Genomic DNA, 17,440 nt, shown 5'->3' with positions numbered 1-17,440 from the left:
GCTGTCCAATTTTCCCAGCACCATTTATTGAAGAGACTGTCTTTTTTCCATTGCATGTTTTTTCCTGCTTTGTCAAAGATTATTTGACCATAGAGTTGAGGGTCCATATCTGGGCTCTCTATTCTGTTCCATTGGTCTATATGTCTGTTTTTGTGCCAGTACCATGCTGTCTTGATGATGACAGCTTTGTAATAGAGCTTGAAATCAGGCAATGTGATGCCCCCAGCTTTGTTTTTCTTTTTCAACATTTCCTTGGATATTCGGGGTCTTTTCTGATTCCATACAAAGTCTTTTGCCCATTTTTTAAACATACTGTTCAGTTTTTTATTGTTGAGCTGTAGGAATTCTTTTTTTTTTTTTTATACTTTTATTTGACAATCAGCAATTAGTTCTCATCCACATTAACTGTCTGTAGATTTTGAAAGTGGTGACAGGTACATAGGTAACCAGTGTGTAGAGCTTGTTTAGTGAATCTTCATCCTCATTGCGTTTTCTGAACAACTGCAGATGGATACGATATGGAACATTCCTTATTCTTTGGCCCAGACATCTTTGTTGAGCCTGGTGTAAATGCGCACATCTGGAGTTCCCATCTCCTTCATGGCAAATTTCTGGATCTCTTTGAGTGCCCGAGGGGCACGCTTCTTCAAACCCACTCCATGGATGTGCTTGTGAATGTTGATGGTGTATTCTCTGGTCACGACTCGTTGATGGTAGAACTGCCCTTCTTCTTCTTGCCACCCTTCTTCTTGGGAGCCATTCTGCCCGGCTCTGGTTGGAAAGGGGCTGTAGGAATTCTTTATATAATCTAGACATTAACCCTTTGTCAGGTACACAATTTGCAAATATTTTCTCCCATTGCCTTTCTTTCTGTTGATTGTGTCTTTTGATATACAGAAGTTCTCAATTTTGATATAGTCCAGCTTATCTATTTTTTCTTTTGTTTCCTGTGCTTTTGATGACATATCCAAGAAGTTATTGCTAAATCCAGTGTCATAGAGCTTTTCCCCTATATTTTTGTATACAAGTTTAATTTATAGTTTTAGCTCTTACATTTAGGTCTTTGATACATTTTGAGTTAATTTTTGTCTATTGTGTAACAGAATCCAACTTCATTCTTTTGCACATCGATATCTAGCTTTCCTAATATAATTATTGAAAAGACTATCCTATCCCCATTGAATGGTCTTGGCACCCTTGTTGAAAATCATTTGACCATCTCTGTGAGGATTTATTTCTGGGCTATGTTATTCTGTTGATGTGTATGTCTGTCTTTATGGCAGTACCTTGCTGTTTTGGTTATTATAAGTTTGTAGTAAGTTTCAAAATCAGGAAGTGTGAGTTCTCTAAATTTTTCTTCTTTTTCAATATTGTTTTGGCTATTTGGGGACCCTTGAAATTCCATAAGAACTGCAGGATGAATTTTTCTATTTCTGCAAAACATGCTCTTGGGATTTTGGTAGAGATTGCATTGAATCTGTAGGTCACTTTGGTTAGTGTTGGCATCTTAATAGTTTTAGTCTTGCAATCAGTGAACATGAGTGTCTTTCCATTTATTAATATCTTCTTTAATTTCTCTCAGCAACATTTTATAGTTTTCAAAGTATGAGTCTACAAGTCTTTCACCTCTTTGGTTAAGTTAGTCCTAAGTATTTTATTCTTTTTTGATGCTACTATAAATGGATTTTTTCCCTTAATTTCCTTCTTGAAGTACTCACTATAAGTGTATAGAAATGCAAATGACTTTTATATTAATTTTATATCCTGCAATTTTGCTGAATTCATTTATTAGTTCTAAAAGTTTTTTTGTGGAATCTTCAGTTTTTTTCTACCTATAAGACCATGTCATCTGCAAACAAAGATAATTTTGTTTCTTCCTTTCCAGTTTGGATGCCTTTTACTACTTTTTCTTGCCTAACTGTTCTTCCAGTACTATGTTGAATAGAAGTGGCAAGAACAGGCATCCTTGCCTTATTCCTAATCATAGAGGAACAACTTTCTTTCACTATTGACTAGGGTATTAGCTGTGGTCTTTGAGCTGACATTTTTTTTTTCAATTTCCTCATTTTTTATTATTAACATATAATGTATTATTTGTTCCAGGGGTACAGGTCTGTGATTCATCAGTCTTACACAATTCACAGCACTCACCATAGCACATACCCTCCCCAGGGTCCATCACCCAGCCACCCCATCCCTCCCACCCCCTCCACTCCAGCAACCCTCAGTTTATTTCCTGAGATTAAGAGTGAGCTGACATTTTAAACCATACTTTACTACACAGTTGTCATACTTTTCCTTCTAAGAAATGGTGGCAAAGCTAATAAAAGTTAGTCTTGCTTTTTCCGTGAGAAACATGTGAATAAGTAAATATAGCACCCACAAATAAATGTCAAAGAAATAAAAAGTTGATAAAAGATATAAATAGTTAACATGGGAAACAGAGGTTATCTAAAATCATTAAAGCAAAAAAATTAAAATAAAAAATTAAACCATTAAAGCAAAAAAAATTAAAATGAAAAAATAAAACCATTAAAGCAATAAAAAAAAGTCACCACTTCCTTCTGTAGAATTAGCACAATTTTTGAAAATATAAGTAAAACCCAAGGGTGACGAGGCTGTGGAGTCACTGGAACTCCGGTGCTTTGATGTCACTCTGTAGAGCAGGCACCATGCTGTGCTTTAAGCGTGTCATCATCTCATTAGTATTCACAATAACTTCAAAATGTACTATTGTTTTCTCTGTATTTTAAATGAAGAAAATGGCACAGAAGGATCAGATAACTTGCCCAAGGATACATAGCTAGAAATTGATAGGCCCCAGATGTGAACCCTGCTGTCTGACCAAGGCCTGTACTTGACTTCTGTGCCCTGTTGCCACATAAGGAACAGGCCTTCTGATCCTGTCATCTCCCTTCACTCAGGTTACTTGGTCCTAAGGAAATAAAATATATGAGATAAAGGGGGAGCAAGGTGGGGCACACGGGACTGGATACCTTTATCTGTGTCTACTATTTACTAGTCATTGTTGTATGTTCTGGAGACACAGCAAGTTTAGACAAAACAAAAATACACGCAAAATCCAGGACTTTGGGGAAACTTTCTTATAATCAAAGAAGAAATGTGTCAGGGAGAGTGAGAAAGAATGATTATAATTGCTAATTAAAATGTAGCAACTCTATGGATGAGGTATGTTGTCTGAATGAGGTATGTTGTCTGGTCTCAAATGATCTGGAGATTCCACAGCTGTAACGGATCCATCACTCCATTCTGGCTCATCAACAGCATATTATTCCTGTGTGGCTAATTCTGGGCTGCAAAAATTTCAAGCTGCATTGCTTCTGAATTAAAGTGGGGTTTCTGGAACTGTTCTCTTTCCCAGGGAGCTCATCCGCTGTTTGAAGTGGTACATGGACTGCTCAGCAGAACTGATTCGACAGGACCACATTCAGGAAGCCATGCGGGTAACGTACTGAGCTCACTGTACATAAAGGGCCCACCCTGCAGTTGTTTGTCAGTAATGTCAGTGGTTTATAGTGTGCAGGACAAGTGTAGACATCCTAGTACACTGGCCTGCTTTCAGGAACGCCTTGGACCACATAATTCCCCTTTCTTCACCTTGATTTTGCCCCAGAAGAACTTTATTCCTAATAATGTTATCTTAAGGCAGGAAGGATGGATGATGTGCATTTAGCTCCTGGCCATTCTTCCTGCCTGGTTTTTGCCAACAGCATCCAAATCTGCTTCCACTGGCCAAAGCATCATATCTCCTTCTAAACCAGTGTTGGTGGCAACATTGATTAGAATTAAGATCTTTCAACACTTTTCCCTTGTTCAGTGGTTACTAAACATTGGTTTTAAAACTGTTTTAAGTGAAAAAAAAAAAAAACTGTTTTAAGTGAAAAGAGCTGAGTGTGAATGCACTATATATGGATATGTTGAGAAGAAGATAATCTTAAATCCTTGACCTTTGGAGGAACCCAGGGTCCCCCATGACAGCACCCCTGTGTGGACAGGTCCCACGATAAGGCAGCCTTTTGCATTTCTGGGCAGCTCCAGTTTTCAGGGCATCATCCTCATTGTGAGTTAACTTCACTTTCTGGTAACTTCTTTTCATGGTACTGCTTCTACTGTAGAGAATCACCTATGAGAATATTGATCCCTCTTTTGCTCGACAGTTCTCCAGATAGCTATTTAAAGAAAGCTGCCATATCCTCTAAGAACTCACAGCAAGTCCATGCTTTCTCCCTTTCCATCCCTACGTTTTATTGTTCTTGAGTTAACTTTTTTAATTGCTTTTTAAGCATGTCTTTCCCACCTTTTCCAGTTAGCAATAAAAGAAGAATGGTAACAAAGCTGTTCTGCTTTTTCTCTGTCCCCTTTTAATTTCACATCATGTGCTATAAGTACTACTGGGCCTGTGATTTTGCTGTTCTTGTCCACATGGTAACAAGTGAGATGGGTGTTTCCCCAAGCATCATCAGACTGAAGAGGCAAAATCAAATCATAGGTCTATGTTCCCCTACCTCTTCTGTGTACATCCTGTAAAAATATAAGGCCACAAGTGTTATTTCTGTGCTCCTTCATATAATACATATCTACAAAGCAGTCAGCATCTGTTGTGGGTGCTAGGATGCAAAGATGAGTAAGACAGGCCTCTCTCCTTGAAGAAAACATCCAGTGAAGCATGCATGAGCACAGGTATAGAGCAGGGTTCTGAGTGTGATGTGGAGGCAGGGCCCAGGTTCTGTTCTTCTCTTAACCCAGTACCTGTCAGCGGCCTCATACAATATTTGAGGGGATAAAAGTTGAGTTAAATGTAAAAGATTCTATGTGAGTCCCAAAATTAATTGCTCAGGATACTGGAGAAAGCATCACAGAAGAAGTTGTTTTCTCCTAAGAATCATTCATTCAGTCACTCGATTTTGCTTGGTACCTGCCATGTGTCAAACACTGTAGTGGCCCCTGGGGATTCAGCAGGGGCCCAAGCAGAAAAGGCTAGGCCTTCATAGCACTTCCATCCAAGTGGAGGAAAGACAGACAAACATGTAACACTGATAAATACACAAAGTCAGTGAAAAAAGAAAAAACTTGAGGGAATAAACAGGATCATAGGATAGACTGGCTGGAAAGGAAGGTTTACTTCAGATCAAGATTTTAGGGAAAGCCTCTCTGAGGAGGTGACCTCTGGGCTGAAATCAGTGTTCAGGCCTGGGGGATGAGCATTCCAGACAGAGGAAACAGCATGTTTAAAAGCCTCATTGAGGGGTGCCAGGGTGGCTTAATTGGTTAAGCATCTGACTCTTGATTTCAGCTCAGGTCATGATCTCAGGGTTGAGAGATCAAACCCCACATCAGGCTCTGCACTGGGCATGGAACCTGCTTAAGATTCTCTCTCTCCCTCTGCCTCTCCCCTCCCTCTCTAAAAAAAAAAAAAAAAAAAAGGCCTGGGAAGCTTGAGTTTTCAAGCAACCAAAAAGTGGCTGATGTGACCAAAGCAGAGGATTTCAAATGTTAAATTGGATGGGAGGTGACAGAAAGGAAGAACTGAGGCTCGTTCCAAGGAGTCTGGCCAAATCTTGATGTCAGGGCTACTTTGGGAGATGTTCTTCGGGGGAAGATGAGGTTTGGGTGGAGAGAAGCAAGACTTCCCTTTGGGGGAGCACTTTTCTGAGATACTTTCATACTTATTCTCATTTCAAGCTTGTTTGAATGGCATCTCATACTAATGCATCCAGTACTAAGGTTTTATCAGGTCATTTCCCCTTCTTCATCCAGTTTTAGTTGATAAGTCCTCTTGACTAAACCAGTAAGTCTCTATCCAATCCTCTTTCCATCCTTCATGGGATACACAAGGTCCTGGCCTGGCAACTCTCATTGTGGTGTGGACCAGGAAACCTCTTCTTTATTACTCTTGATTCAATACATCTTGCCCCCCACATCCCATCTCTTCCTTTCACTTTCAAACTCATGGCTTTCTAAGAAAGTTTGACCACTAAGGAAGATGAAAATAAAGAGTCCTTTGTTTTCTTACTTGGTTCTTTTGTTTGTTCCCTTGTGAATGACCTGTAGGAGGTATCTTTGGTAGGTTCGAGGATGGTATTTGGCAAGGTGTTCTAAAAAGATAGCACATTTTCACTACATCAGGTCCCCCAGGGAACCATGAAGAGGAAAAAGCAGGCACAGTGGATCTTCTTCGTGATGGAAAGGTTGTAATAACTCTTAGGATCTCTTTTCCTTTCAGATTTATTAACTTAAGTAGAACTGGACAGAGCAGATGCTTCACCCATAGTTATGTGTTCCATTGTCTCCACACAGGGTGGGAAGCATTATTGAATTTTGAACAAATTTCATAGGCTCTACCACTCATGACCAGGAACTGCAAGCAGTTTTGCTCTCTGGTTCTGCCCTTCGCTATGAAACAAGTAGATGTTTCAAGCCATTCAATATATCTCTGTATTAGCCGTTTCAAACTGGAAAAAAAAAAAAAAAAAGCTGGTCATGAGGAAAACATTTTCCTTTTTAAAATTAGAGTATGTAGCACAGATTTTCCTGGTTCTTTTCAGACCAGGCATTAACAGGCTACCGGAACGGAGGCTGTAGCATTCATGCTGATGAGGTCACACACCATAATTTTTTCTACTGGTACAAGCTTTGGAAGTCGCATTTTTCTGACTTAGCCATTCTGCAATGCCCACTGAATTCTATATGGGCTACAAAACCAAACCAAAACTTGTTTTGTTTTGTCAAACCTTCTGATACATGCATAGGTCATGAAAGGTAGCTTGAGAATTATTTCCTGTTATATATTTCAAGTAGCTGAACTCTATTTCTTTCATCCTTGGATAAGTTTCTCCCCAGTGTCTCTGCCTTTCCAGTGTCTGGGGTATCTGTGGCATTTCTTTGATTGGAAAGCATAGTCTTGGATTTTCAATCTGTTCTTTTAAAAGATGATTACTCTGCTCATAAGCATGAGCCAAGCTGCAGGGACTCCCCAGAATTAGATTCTTCTCCTACAACATGTTATGGGAGCTTCATCTTCTGCACTGGTCAAAAATTATGTATGCAGGCTGCCCTGGTTTGGAAGGGGATGGAGAGTGAACATGTCAGGTCCACCTGGGGCGGGCTGTGCAACCTGAGACAAGTTTTTCCAGACTTGATCCCCAGTGAGAAGGCTCGCACCATGTCAGGCCCCAGCTGTATCTCAAAGGTGCAGAAGATTCCTTAAGGACTTTTCCTTCATGGAACAAATTCAACAGAAGTTACATCATTGCTTTTAAAGCCTCTTATTTACAGACCTGAAAAAAAAATGCAAAGAAACTTAATTTTCTTTTGATCCTGTATGTTCTTGAATTCAACTACTCCCATAACAGTCTGTGTGGTTCCTCATTTCCAGAACCACAAAAACAGTTGTGAAATAATTTGGTGATTCTCTCAGGAAGAAGACAGCTGCGGCTCAGTGACCATTTGGACTTTTGAGAAAAACTTTAAAAAAAATGCTTGTCTCCACAGTGGAAATTGTCCATCGCCCGATTTTGGTGTAGAATTTACGGTTTCTTTGCCCTTTATTCCCTGCTGTGTTAGCTGTTGGCCATCTTTAACACCTTTCTATCCCTTTTGCTCCCGCACCTCCAGGCCTTGGAGTACCTTTTCAAGTTTATTGTGCAGTCAAGGATCCTGTATTCCCGAGCCACCTGCGGGATGGAAGAGGAAGAGTTCCGGTCCAGCATCCAAGAACTATTCCAGTCCATCCGGTTTGTGCTCAGTCTGGACAGCAGAAACTCAGAAACACTCCTTTTCACTCAGGTCTGTGAGCTACAGGGAAATTTTGCTGCTGGATTCTTGTCTGCCTTAGCAGGTGGTTTCTTTCTTTGTCCTCTGGCTTCTAGAGTTGAAGAAGCCCTGCCAGACTCCTGTGTGTTGGGTAAGGGTTGATTTGCAAGGAAATACCTAATAGAACAAAATGCTACTTTTACTTCAAAGCCAGCTATGACCCAGCTTCCAAATATAAAACAGCCCAGTGGCTTTATGGTGGAGAAGAAGCACAACTTTATTCTCAGAGGCCCTCTTTAGGCCAAGTTTATTTAGTTACCATATTTTTTGTCATTTATGAACATCTTATTTAAAGGGGATATTCAGAATGTAGAGAGAATTTTGTTTCCTAGTCACTGTGTTAATTTTTTTAAAAACTTAATAAACTTTAGATTAGTACTTATCCATTCCAGAAGTTAAGAGTAAAATAGGCAGAAATAACTAGAAAACTTTGGTTAAGAAATAAGATTAGATTCTATTAGAAATATAGTGTGGGAAGAAAATTTGTTTCCTTATATTAAAAATTCCAGTCAGCAAATCTGTTACCTTTTCCAGGGAACCTCACCCTAGAAAGGATCAAGGATATTGTTTGTTAACCATAGTCACAAGGGGGTTATTTTCTCTTATACATAAATGTCAGAATTTTATCTAATAGATGCATTTCTTTGATTTTTTTTTAAACCAATTATTACTCAAAACCTATCAGCAAAGATCACTTTCCCATCCATTCATTCAGTTGCTGCCAGGACTGTCATGAGTGCATATGTATGTTTAAATATCTCCTTTAAGATTAGAATAGTCTGCTCTTTTGTTTTCCACGTGACCCTATGCTGCCCCTGATGCCAATTGCCTTTAAGCCCCTTGGACCAGAGAACAGGTGAACAACTGCGAGCTAGACTCTATAAAAGAGTGGGACTTCCTCAAGGTTTTTAGGTGTCTCTGTAAGAAAGGGTCATTCCATGGTCTCTCTTCCAAAGTATCCCACGCAACTCATCTTCCTCCTCACATCTCTCCTCCTGCCCCTCTGTTCCTGCCAAGAAGGGCCCAGGGTACCTACTCTTGCCCTCAGCATACAGAGATATGGGGCGCTCAGAGGTAGCTAGCAGAGCAAGGCAGATATGCTTTCTGAGAACTTAACAATGCCTTGTACTCCATGGCATATTCCTAGCACATCAGGAGAGTTCAAATCTAGTCTCAGCTTAGACCCAAGTCAGAAGCAGACCTGCTTCTTTGGTGCCAGGCTCATGTTTGATGAGTTTCAGAACTCTCAGCAAGTCTGTGGTTCAGTCAGATTTTATGTCTTTGCTTCTGACCACTAAGAGATATTCGGATGCAAGTGTCCTTCTGTCCTGGTGCGTAAGTATAGGAAATCTCACCATTTAAGAGAATCTTTACTGTTTGTTGTGGATTATGAAAGGCCTGATTTTTTCCCCCTTGTCTTTTATATCTAACTGCTTTTGATAATATGTTTTTGTGCTTGTTCTAATTTCTGCAAAAAAAAAAAAACAAACAAAAACTCTTTGATATCCCAGGGAGTTAAAAATCTGTAGATAGAATTCATTTAAGTTCTGTCCTTGGGCCTAGCCTGAACACAGACTGCAGTATGATAACAGACCTGTTTCCCCATGGCATAAATTTTCACTCACTCTAGGCCAGTGTCTACTGCCTGCCTGATGAAGCAGTCACAGAAAACAGCCCCCCGCCTTCACTACGTGCCACGTGGGAGGAGTGCACTCTCACCTTCTTGTCTCACAGTGACACTCCATTCCCCTGTGTGAATTCTGGGTTAATTGTGTAAGAGGGCTGAGAATTGGGAAAGCCTCCTTCATGTTGCTACCATGTAGACAAGAGAGAAGGAGGACCAGTATTTCTCAAAGGTTAATGATGTGCTGGAAACTAACTTCATGCACCTAATATTTTTCATGCCAATACCAGGAGACAGTGATAACATCTTCCTCATTTTATAGATGAGAAAACGGAGGATTAGGCAGTAATTCACCGAAGGTTATGTGACAGACAAGTAGTAAAGCTGAGATTTGAACTCCTATCTGTCTAAGTCCAAAACCCGTTCTCTTTCTCCTATACTACTTTGCCTCTGAAAAGCTCTGGAACTATTATCAGATTGTCCTGAAGAGGCCACTTCATGGATCTACCAGAGCCGAGATCCATGAAGAAAAGTCTCCAAACACATACACTCCCACCCGTGCCCAGGCCATCTAAGTTGCTGAACTCTATGCCAACATAATCACCAGTCCTCGAGAGTTCCTAACTGACTAAATCCACACATTCTCCATCCTTATGGATTTATACTTGGCACTGCCAAGTATCACAGATGAAGGACACGATTTACAAAGTTTTCAGATTTCATCTTTCAAATAAATGTCTCTATCCTGGGAAAATGGTCCAGTTCTCAGAGCTGGATTGCTGTCTACAGGGCTGTGAGTGAAGTTCAGCTCATGCTGCTTGGTGGTGCTCAGCTCTCTCCGCTATATTTTCTTTGAGCAGTTCCTGGCTTGAATTTGAGACCAAAATTAGAAAGTCGAGGGGTTGATCATAGAGACCGACAAAAAATTTAAATCCATTTTGTGAGCAAAACAGCTATGGCTATTAGGCCATACTGAGCAGATTTCTTTTTATATTCCTTTCTCTTGCCAGCAAATGTATTGGCAAGTTATGAAAGCTTCAAGTGGCCTGGGCCCCAGCAAAATTCTTGTTTTAGTTTCGTTTTTGCTATTCTGTTCCATGCCCTAAGAGTGCAGCTGGGATGTGTGGAGTCAAAGGCCCGGGAGGAGCCCCCATGAGGCAGGGATGCTGCTGTGACTTTTCAGCATCTCACCTCCTCGAATGATTATCTGAGCATGTGAGATAGACAACTCTGTGCTAACCACAGCCTCACTTGCTTCTGCAGGCTGCACTCCTTAATTCCTTCCCAACCATCTTTGACGAGCTGCTGCAAATGTTCACCGTGCAGGAGGTGGCAGAGTTTGTAAGAGGGACTCTGGGGAGCATGCCCAGCACTGTGCACATTGGGCAGTCAATGGATGTGGTGAAGCTACAGTCCATCGCCAGGACTGTGGATAGCCGTCTGTTTTCTTTCTCAGGTAAATCAAGTTGGAATGAGAGTCAGACTCACCTTTCCTCCTTTCCAGGGTGTTACCAAGTGGTAATCAAAGGATCCGTTTCATCAGCCATCATGCAAGAACCCTGTGGCCCTAAAAATGCAGACTGTTTGGGAAACTATGTTAGATAATGCAGCCAAGATGGAGGCCTACTGCCTCACTCATGATTTATCCCTAGGGACCCACAGTCTGGGCCATGCCCATGGGGTGGCCTGCAGAGCAACTTCCAGGCCCACAAGTCTAACCAGCTGCCAAGCGTAGGGCCTGCCACACTACCTGCAGGAGGAGAAAACAGAGGGAAGGGAGGGTGGGGGACAAGAGAGAAAGGTGTAGCTCAAGGGGATGAGGGTAAGTCAAGGAAATAAGAGAGACCCTGAAGGGGGCCCTGAGGACCCACTGTGTTTACTTTGTTCCTTGTCTCACCAGTCAGATAGATTCCTTGCTTGTCTTTGAAAGAGCCTCTAAGGATCAGATAAAGAGATAGACAGTGAGCCCTCCACTCCCCAAGAGGTCAAGACAGCCTAACAAATAATAAACAGCCCAGACTACTTTCTGAAAGAACCTCTGTATTCATACCTGAAATCACATTCAGCATGATCAGCCTGGCAGTGGTACCAAATACTCAATGTCCAAATGTTAAGATCAATATGAGCCTTAGCCCTTTAAATGCAATATCATGATCATAGAATAAACTTCTAGGTCACAGAAATAAATCTGAAACGCTAACAAAACAATTATTATTAGAATTTTTATAATTAGAATTTTTGGTAATAAAAATTTTTGTTTGACTTTTAAAGTGTAAGAACAATAATTTCTCAACCAAGTGCTACACACAGTTGCAATACTAAATAAATGTTCCCTTTGACTTAACTCTGCCAGTGTAGGTTATTATTCATGGCAAAGCTGCCACCAAGAAAGTCAGCTTTTCTTTATACCAGTAACTTTATACCAGTAACTCTTTATAGTAAACACTTCTCCCTTCACCAGTTCCTGGGCTGGAGATTTTTATCACTGGTTTGGATGCGTTGGCCCTGAGGCTACAGCATACGTTCAGGCTTTGTGCACTACTTAAAGAAGATGCTTTCGAATATATGGGAAGGGGGACAGCAGACTGCCCTCACTGACCTCCTATATATTTCTAATATATATGTATGTACTTGTGCTTCCCATAAACACTTACGAAAAACTGTTCTTAAACTTTATGTGGCAGTGGAACTATGTAGTTGGATATTGAGATGACAAGCCCCCACCAGATTTTCATTTGCATCTCCGTTTCATTGAATGCTTGAGTTGCAGCAGCTCCCTTGAAGCGAGATTTTTACCAGTGGTTCTTTTAAGCAACACTTACATTCTCAGAGCACATCAGTCCCGTCTCTTCTTCAGCAGGTTCCAGTAACAAACTACTGTTTTCTCTGCGGGTAGTTATTGGTTGTTATAAATCCTGCTCTGTTGGTATTTTGGTCTGCAGAATGTATTATGAACTTCTCTTTTGTCCGAGCATCCTTTTAAATACAGAACAGCGGTCATTCCATTTTATTTGAATATACTCTAAGTATTTGACAAGACAGCCCCCAAATCTCTTGTAAGTCATGTAATTTGTCTTTGGCTGAGAAAAAAAAAAAAAAAGAAAGATTTTCTTTCTGAATTTCATCTGGAATACTTAATTATGGTCAAATAAATCCAAAATGCCCTGGCTTGTTTGTATTACTGGCATTCTGACTGCATCGTGCTGGCCAGGTTAGAGGGTACCTACAGAGTCACATAGTCACTGACCACACAGGACACAGAGCACCAGAAGCATGTTCACACTTGTTTTTCACTTTGTCTTCTCATCACGCCTGTGAAGGAAATGCAGAAAAGGCCATTAGCACCTCATTATACAGATGGGAAAAAGCAAGCCCATAAGTGGAACTAACCTGCCTAAGGTCCCTTAGGGTGAGTTAATAAAGGAATTTGAACTAGGATTCAGCCTTCCTGACAGAGTTCTAAATATAGTCATCTCCTGATGAAAATGTTGTTCGGGTAACATTGAGGAGAAAAATTAGTATTGGCAATAAGGATTCGCTAATTATCAAAGGCTTGTGATAAGACAAAGTCCTGCTTCTGTTCCCTTCATTGCTGTGGACATGCCAAGCCTGTCCCTAAGCCTGAGGGGAAAAGGAGGTAGGCCTAATGGCTGCCACCAAGTAAATGCTCATGCCAGGCCACCTAGCCAGAGCATCATAAAGAGTGACCATTTATAATCCATATCAAGTCTACAGGTTCAATCAGTATAGTTCATAGAACTAGGTGTGTTATTTAAATGGAATTTTCACTGTAAGCTATGCTTTTAATTTGGAATCTAGTCATTAAAGAGATTTCGTTTGGAAGTAATCCCCTAATGTTCATCCTGCACAAAATGCCATAGATACCAGGCTTAAAATGAGAAAGATGGAAAGAGAGATGGAAGGATAATGCTGTGGGATGTCTTATAATGTCGAGGAAGTGGGCTTTTAGGCCTTCATAAGGGAAGGAGTGACCTCCAGCTTGGTACCAGGTTCAATCCCACTTGCTTTGAGACCAGTTAAGTCCCACAGTGCCACTGGCTTCCAGAGGTAGCTAGTTCTCCTCTGAAGGGCTTCTTCACCTTTGTGTTTTCTCTCTCAGAATCCCGCCGCATCCTGCTTCCCGTGGTTCTCCATCACATTCACCTTCACCTGAGGCAGCAGAAAGAGCTGCTAATCTGCTCAGGGATTCTTGGCAGCATCTTCTCCATCGTCAAGACCAGCTCTCTGGTAGTGGCCCCACATCCACTTCTTCCCGCCTCAGCTCTGCCCATCTTGTATTACTTTAGCCAGAGGCAGACCAACAGAGATCACTTTGTACATTTCTCAGTCAGAGAAGCTTTCATCAGTGACAGAGAAAGTGAATGGAGGCCTGTGTATGCCCAGCAGGCTTCTCTACACAACACAGTTCTGCTATTTGAAAAAGTTGTGCTCCCATAAATCCATCCAGAAATGTAGTTATCTTTAACACCAGAAAGCCCAGTCCTGTGCCATGTTCTATTTCTATCAAAAGGTATTAAGCCTGTGTTCCTGGGAGTGTTCTGAGGATACTCGGGCACAAGCACAGGGAGGCAGGCCCAGACTGAGAGGCAGCTTGCTCATTCAGACTTTTCTGTCAGCTTCCTGGTGGCTTGATTCCACCCATATGGCATTCCTATACCATGCCAGATGAGGTCAGGCTGTACGAGAGATAATTGTTGCCCACGAGAGCTCTGAGCCTCATGGGACGGGAGAATTGTACTTTAAAGACGAGGTTTCAACTAATCATGCTTTTGCCTATTTTTTTTCCTCCTTACTTTTTCTTCTAAAAAGAGATCTGTCAGGGGTCAGCGGGGGGGGAAGGAAAGACATGTAACAGGCATGAATAAGGGTAGGAATTTATTTTAATGATATTAATTTGATATATTTATTATAGAAGAAATGCACATTAGAGAAAATAAACTATAGGAAAGTATAAGAAAGAAATTAAGAACAAGAATGAGTTTTTTTTTTTAAAGATTTTATTTATTTATTTGAGAGAGAGAGAATGAGAGACAGAGAGCACGAGAGGGAGGAGGGTCAGAGGGAGAAGCAGACTCCCCGCCGAGCAGGGAGCCCGATGCGGGACTCGATCCCGGGACTCCAGGATCATGACCTGAGCTGAAGGCAGTCGCCCAACCAACTGAGCCACCCAGGCGCCCAAGAATGAGTTTTTTAATCCAACATCTTACTAAATTGAGATCCAGTTTCTGGAGAATAAAATTTCAACCACATTTAAAATGAAGGCCAGTAGCCAGGTGATAAGAATGTACAAGGTTAGGCTATCCATGTAGAGCAGGAGAGGTCCTGAGAAAAAAGAGTGTGATTGATTTGAGCAGGATGTAGGGACCCAATAGGGTGCTCTGGTGTCCAGACTTAAAGTACCATCTGGTGACAGGGGCCTCAGTTGGCAGAGTGCCTATGGAGGTTGTAGTGGCCCTATTGTTTGCTCTTGGCTCGAGGCAAAGCTTGGCAGCTCTGCTTCCCACCAGGCCTCAGAGACGTCTATCAGCAATCCAAGGTCAGACTTGAGGAGGTGAGAGGCTTATTGCTAAAGGAAGGAGAGAAATTGAAGGGGAAATAAAAGGAAGGAGAGGAATGGAAGAGGAATGGAAACAGGTAAAAACCTGAAGGTCTGGTTGTTTTTGTAGAGCTAGAGAGTTGGGTGCAATTACTTGCTTACAACTAGTCAGAGAGATGTCATAGGTTAGAGTGTTACAATTGTTTCAGCAGTTGAGAAAGAGGACTTTGGCCCCAGGAGCTGCTCATATTTTTCATGTGAAACGGGGCACAGTATAATTACATTGAATGGATGCGTTGGGGGTGGAATTTAAGCTCCATGAGAGTAGAAATACTATCTTTCTTGTTCACCTCTGTATACTCAGGTTCACAAACACTGACTGGCACATGGTAAATGCTTAATGAATAATGGATTGGTGGATGGATGGACAGATGGACATTTATGCCAGTAATAATATAAAGAGGCTAGAGAAGGGGGCAATGGGAATCTCTGTAAGATAAATAAAATCAGGCTACAAGATTTGAGATTCACTGTGAGAGGTCTGTAAAAGGATAGCACAGACTCTTCCTAGATTCAGAGTGTGGTGGTCGAGAAGCGGAGCTTAGCGGGGAGGTGGGCTTTGTTGTTTTTGTGAGGCTGCCCAAGAAAGACACATTGAGACCAGAGTCCTTCAGGTGGACCAGGGAACACGAGCAAGAATGCTGAGGAGCTAGAAGTGAGATGCAGCCATACTGAGCAGCAGCTGGGGCCAGCAAAGCTTGACCTCACCTAAGGAGAAAGCCCTGAGAAGAACAGTCCTCTTGAAGGCTGAGATACTTCTTTGTGCTTTAGCAGCTGCGTTAGCAGTAGGAAGGTGCTACCTCCGCACCCTGCAGCATGACTACTTTACCATTTTCTCAGAGGGTTAGTCAGCAGTGTTGTGCTTTCTCCTGACTTTTCTAGGGAAGTCAAAGAAAACATGTAACTCAGGACCCTCGCTTCTGCCCTGTACATCGTAATGAACGTATCTACCTGAGGTTCAGAACCGTGGGCGTCAGGTGGTGCTGGGTTAGGCGAAGGCCCCGGCCACCATCCCAGGGCAACAGAGGCAGGTTTGCCTCACGTTCTCTCAGAGCCGTTGTCTCAGGTTCCTTGGCACGGCGAGCTAGTGAGGCCGGGGCTCAGTGTTAAGAATCCAGGCAGAAGACCACCCCTGACGTCGCTGACTTAGAGTACTGCCAGCCGCATGACAGCCCGGCCTGCTGCTAACGGTGTGCTCTCTCGCTGCTCGCTCCAGGAGGCAGATGTCATGGAGGAGGTAGAAATGATGGTGGAGAGCCTCCTGGACGTGCTCTTGCAGACTCTGCTCACCATCATGAGCAAATCGCACGCTCAGGAGGCGGTAAGAGGGCAGCGGTGCCCGCAGTGCACAGCCGAGATCACTGTTAGTAACTAACATCAGGTTTTCTTGCTTTCTCTTCTAACCTGGGGCTCCTCCACACCAACCCCCACCTCCTCATCGCACCACCTTCATCACCCCCCTTCCTGCATGGTTGTCAGCATGCTGCCCTCTTCCCCTCTCACACCTGGTTCCCATCTCCACTCTCAAAGCTCGAGGTTCATAGTCCCAAAAGTCTCACTAGAGGGCAGATGCAGGGAGTGCTCCTGTTCTCCTGCACACTGTCTCTGTTGGCCACTGCCTTTATGCCGACTAGTTTTCTATTATGTAGAATGAAGCAGAGACATAGTGAGGGACTGAAGGTGAAAAATGGACTTTTCCTTCGAGGAGCAGGCTCTCCTAAATGATGTGCTGCACAGCAGAATAATTTTCTTAGAATTTGGTTGTATCTACAGATTAGTTGGTTTTGTCCACAATGTTTGTATCCAAATGTCTAGCATCAGGAAAACTGTGATGAGGTAGAATTGCCCTGGCATTACTGGACAATTAGAAGAGAAACAGCCCGGAGAAGCCTCTCAGGAGGGGCAGAGAGACAGCCCCGACTCCTATACCCAGAGTGGACTTCTTAAGGCCGATGTTAGAGCTCAATAAACAGATTGCATGGGATCTTCCAGTTGGCAGGTAGGAGGCTGCAGTGATTTCTTTGAAGTAAATCCTCTGTGGGAGCAAGCCAAGCTCCAGCAGGCTAGGGGAGCAGGGAGAGCAGAGAAGAGGCATGTGTTCTGAAGCACTGGGCTTAGAAAGAACGTCTGTTCCCTTGGGAGCACCTGTTGGGGGCACTCTCACTGTGCCTAAAAATATGCGTACCCTGCTATGTCCTGGTAACCCGACCTTCTGTCCCACAACTGCCCAGTGCCTGCCGTGTGCGCCAGACCCTGCTCTGTGCACGTTACAAACCCTGACCCATTTATGCTACATCACAGAGATGTAATGAAGATGGTAATAACTGCATAATTTACAGAGCGCGTCTTAATGTACCGGACTTTTC

The 17,440-nt window shown here is 42.4% G+C and overlaps 1 protein-coding gene and 1 pseudogene across 1 annotated transcript in view; one reads left to right on the top strand and one right to left on the bottom strand.

Annotated features, from left to right (window-relative positions):
- Positions 1 to 17,440, top strand: part of DOCK3 (dedicator of cytokinesis 3) — a 482,665-nt gene that overhangs the window by 403,327 nt on the left and 61,898 nt on the right. Inside the window, exons 21-25 of the mRNA XM_044912806.1 lie at positions 3,383 to 3,464; positions 7,636 to 7,806; positions 10,721 to 10,913; positions 13,578 to 13,705; positions 16,291 to 16,437. Coding sequence (XP_044768741.1) covers positions 3,383 to 3,464; positions 7,636 to 7,806; positions 10,721 to 10,913; positions 13,578 to 13,705; positions 16,291 to 16,437 — 721 coding nt within the window. The remainder of the gene's footprint in view (positions 1 to 3,382; positions 3,465 to 7,635; positions 7,807 to 10,720; positions 10,914 to 13,577; positions 13,706 to 16,290; positions 16,438 to 17,440) is intronic.
- Positions 386 to 763, bottom strand: LOC110584819 (annotated as a pseudogene).

The sequence above is a fragment of the Neomonachus schauinslandi genome, chromosome 1 (genome assembly GCF_002201575.2).
Source record: "Neomonachus schauinslandi chromosome 1, ASM220157v2, whole genome shotgun sequence".
Classification (NCBI taxonomy): Eukaryota; Metazoa; Chordata; class Mammalia; order Carnivora; family Phocidae; genus Neomonachus; species Neomonachus schauinslandi.
This window is presented reverse-complemented; position numbering and strand designations above follow the sequence as displayed.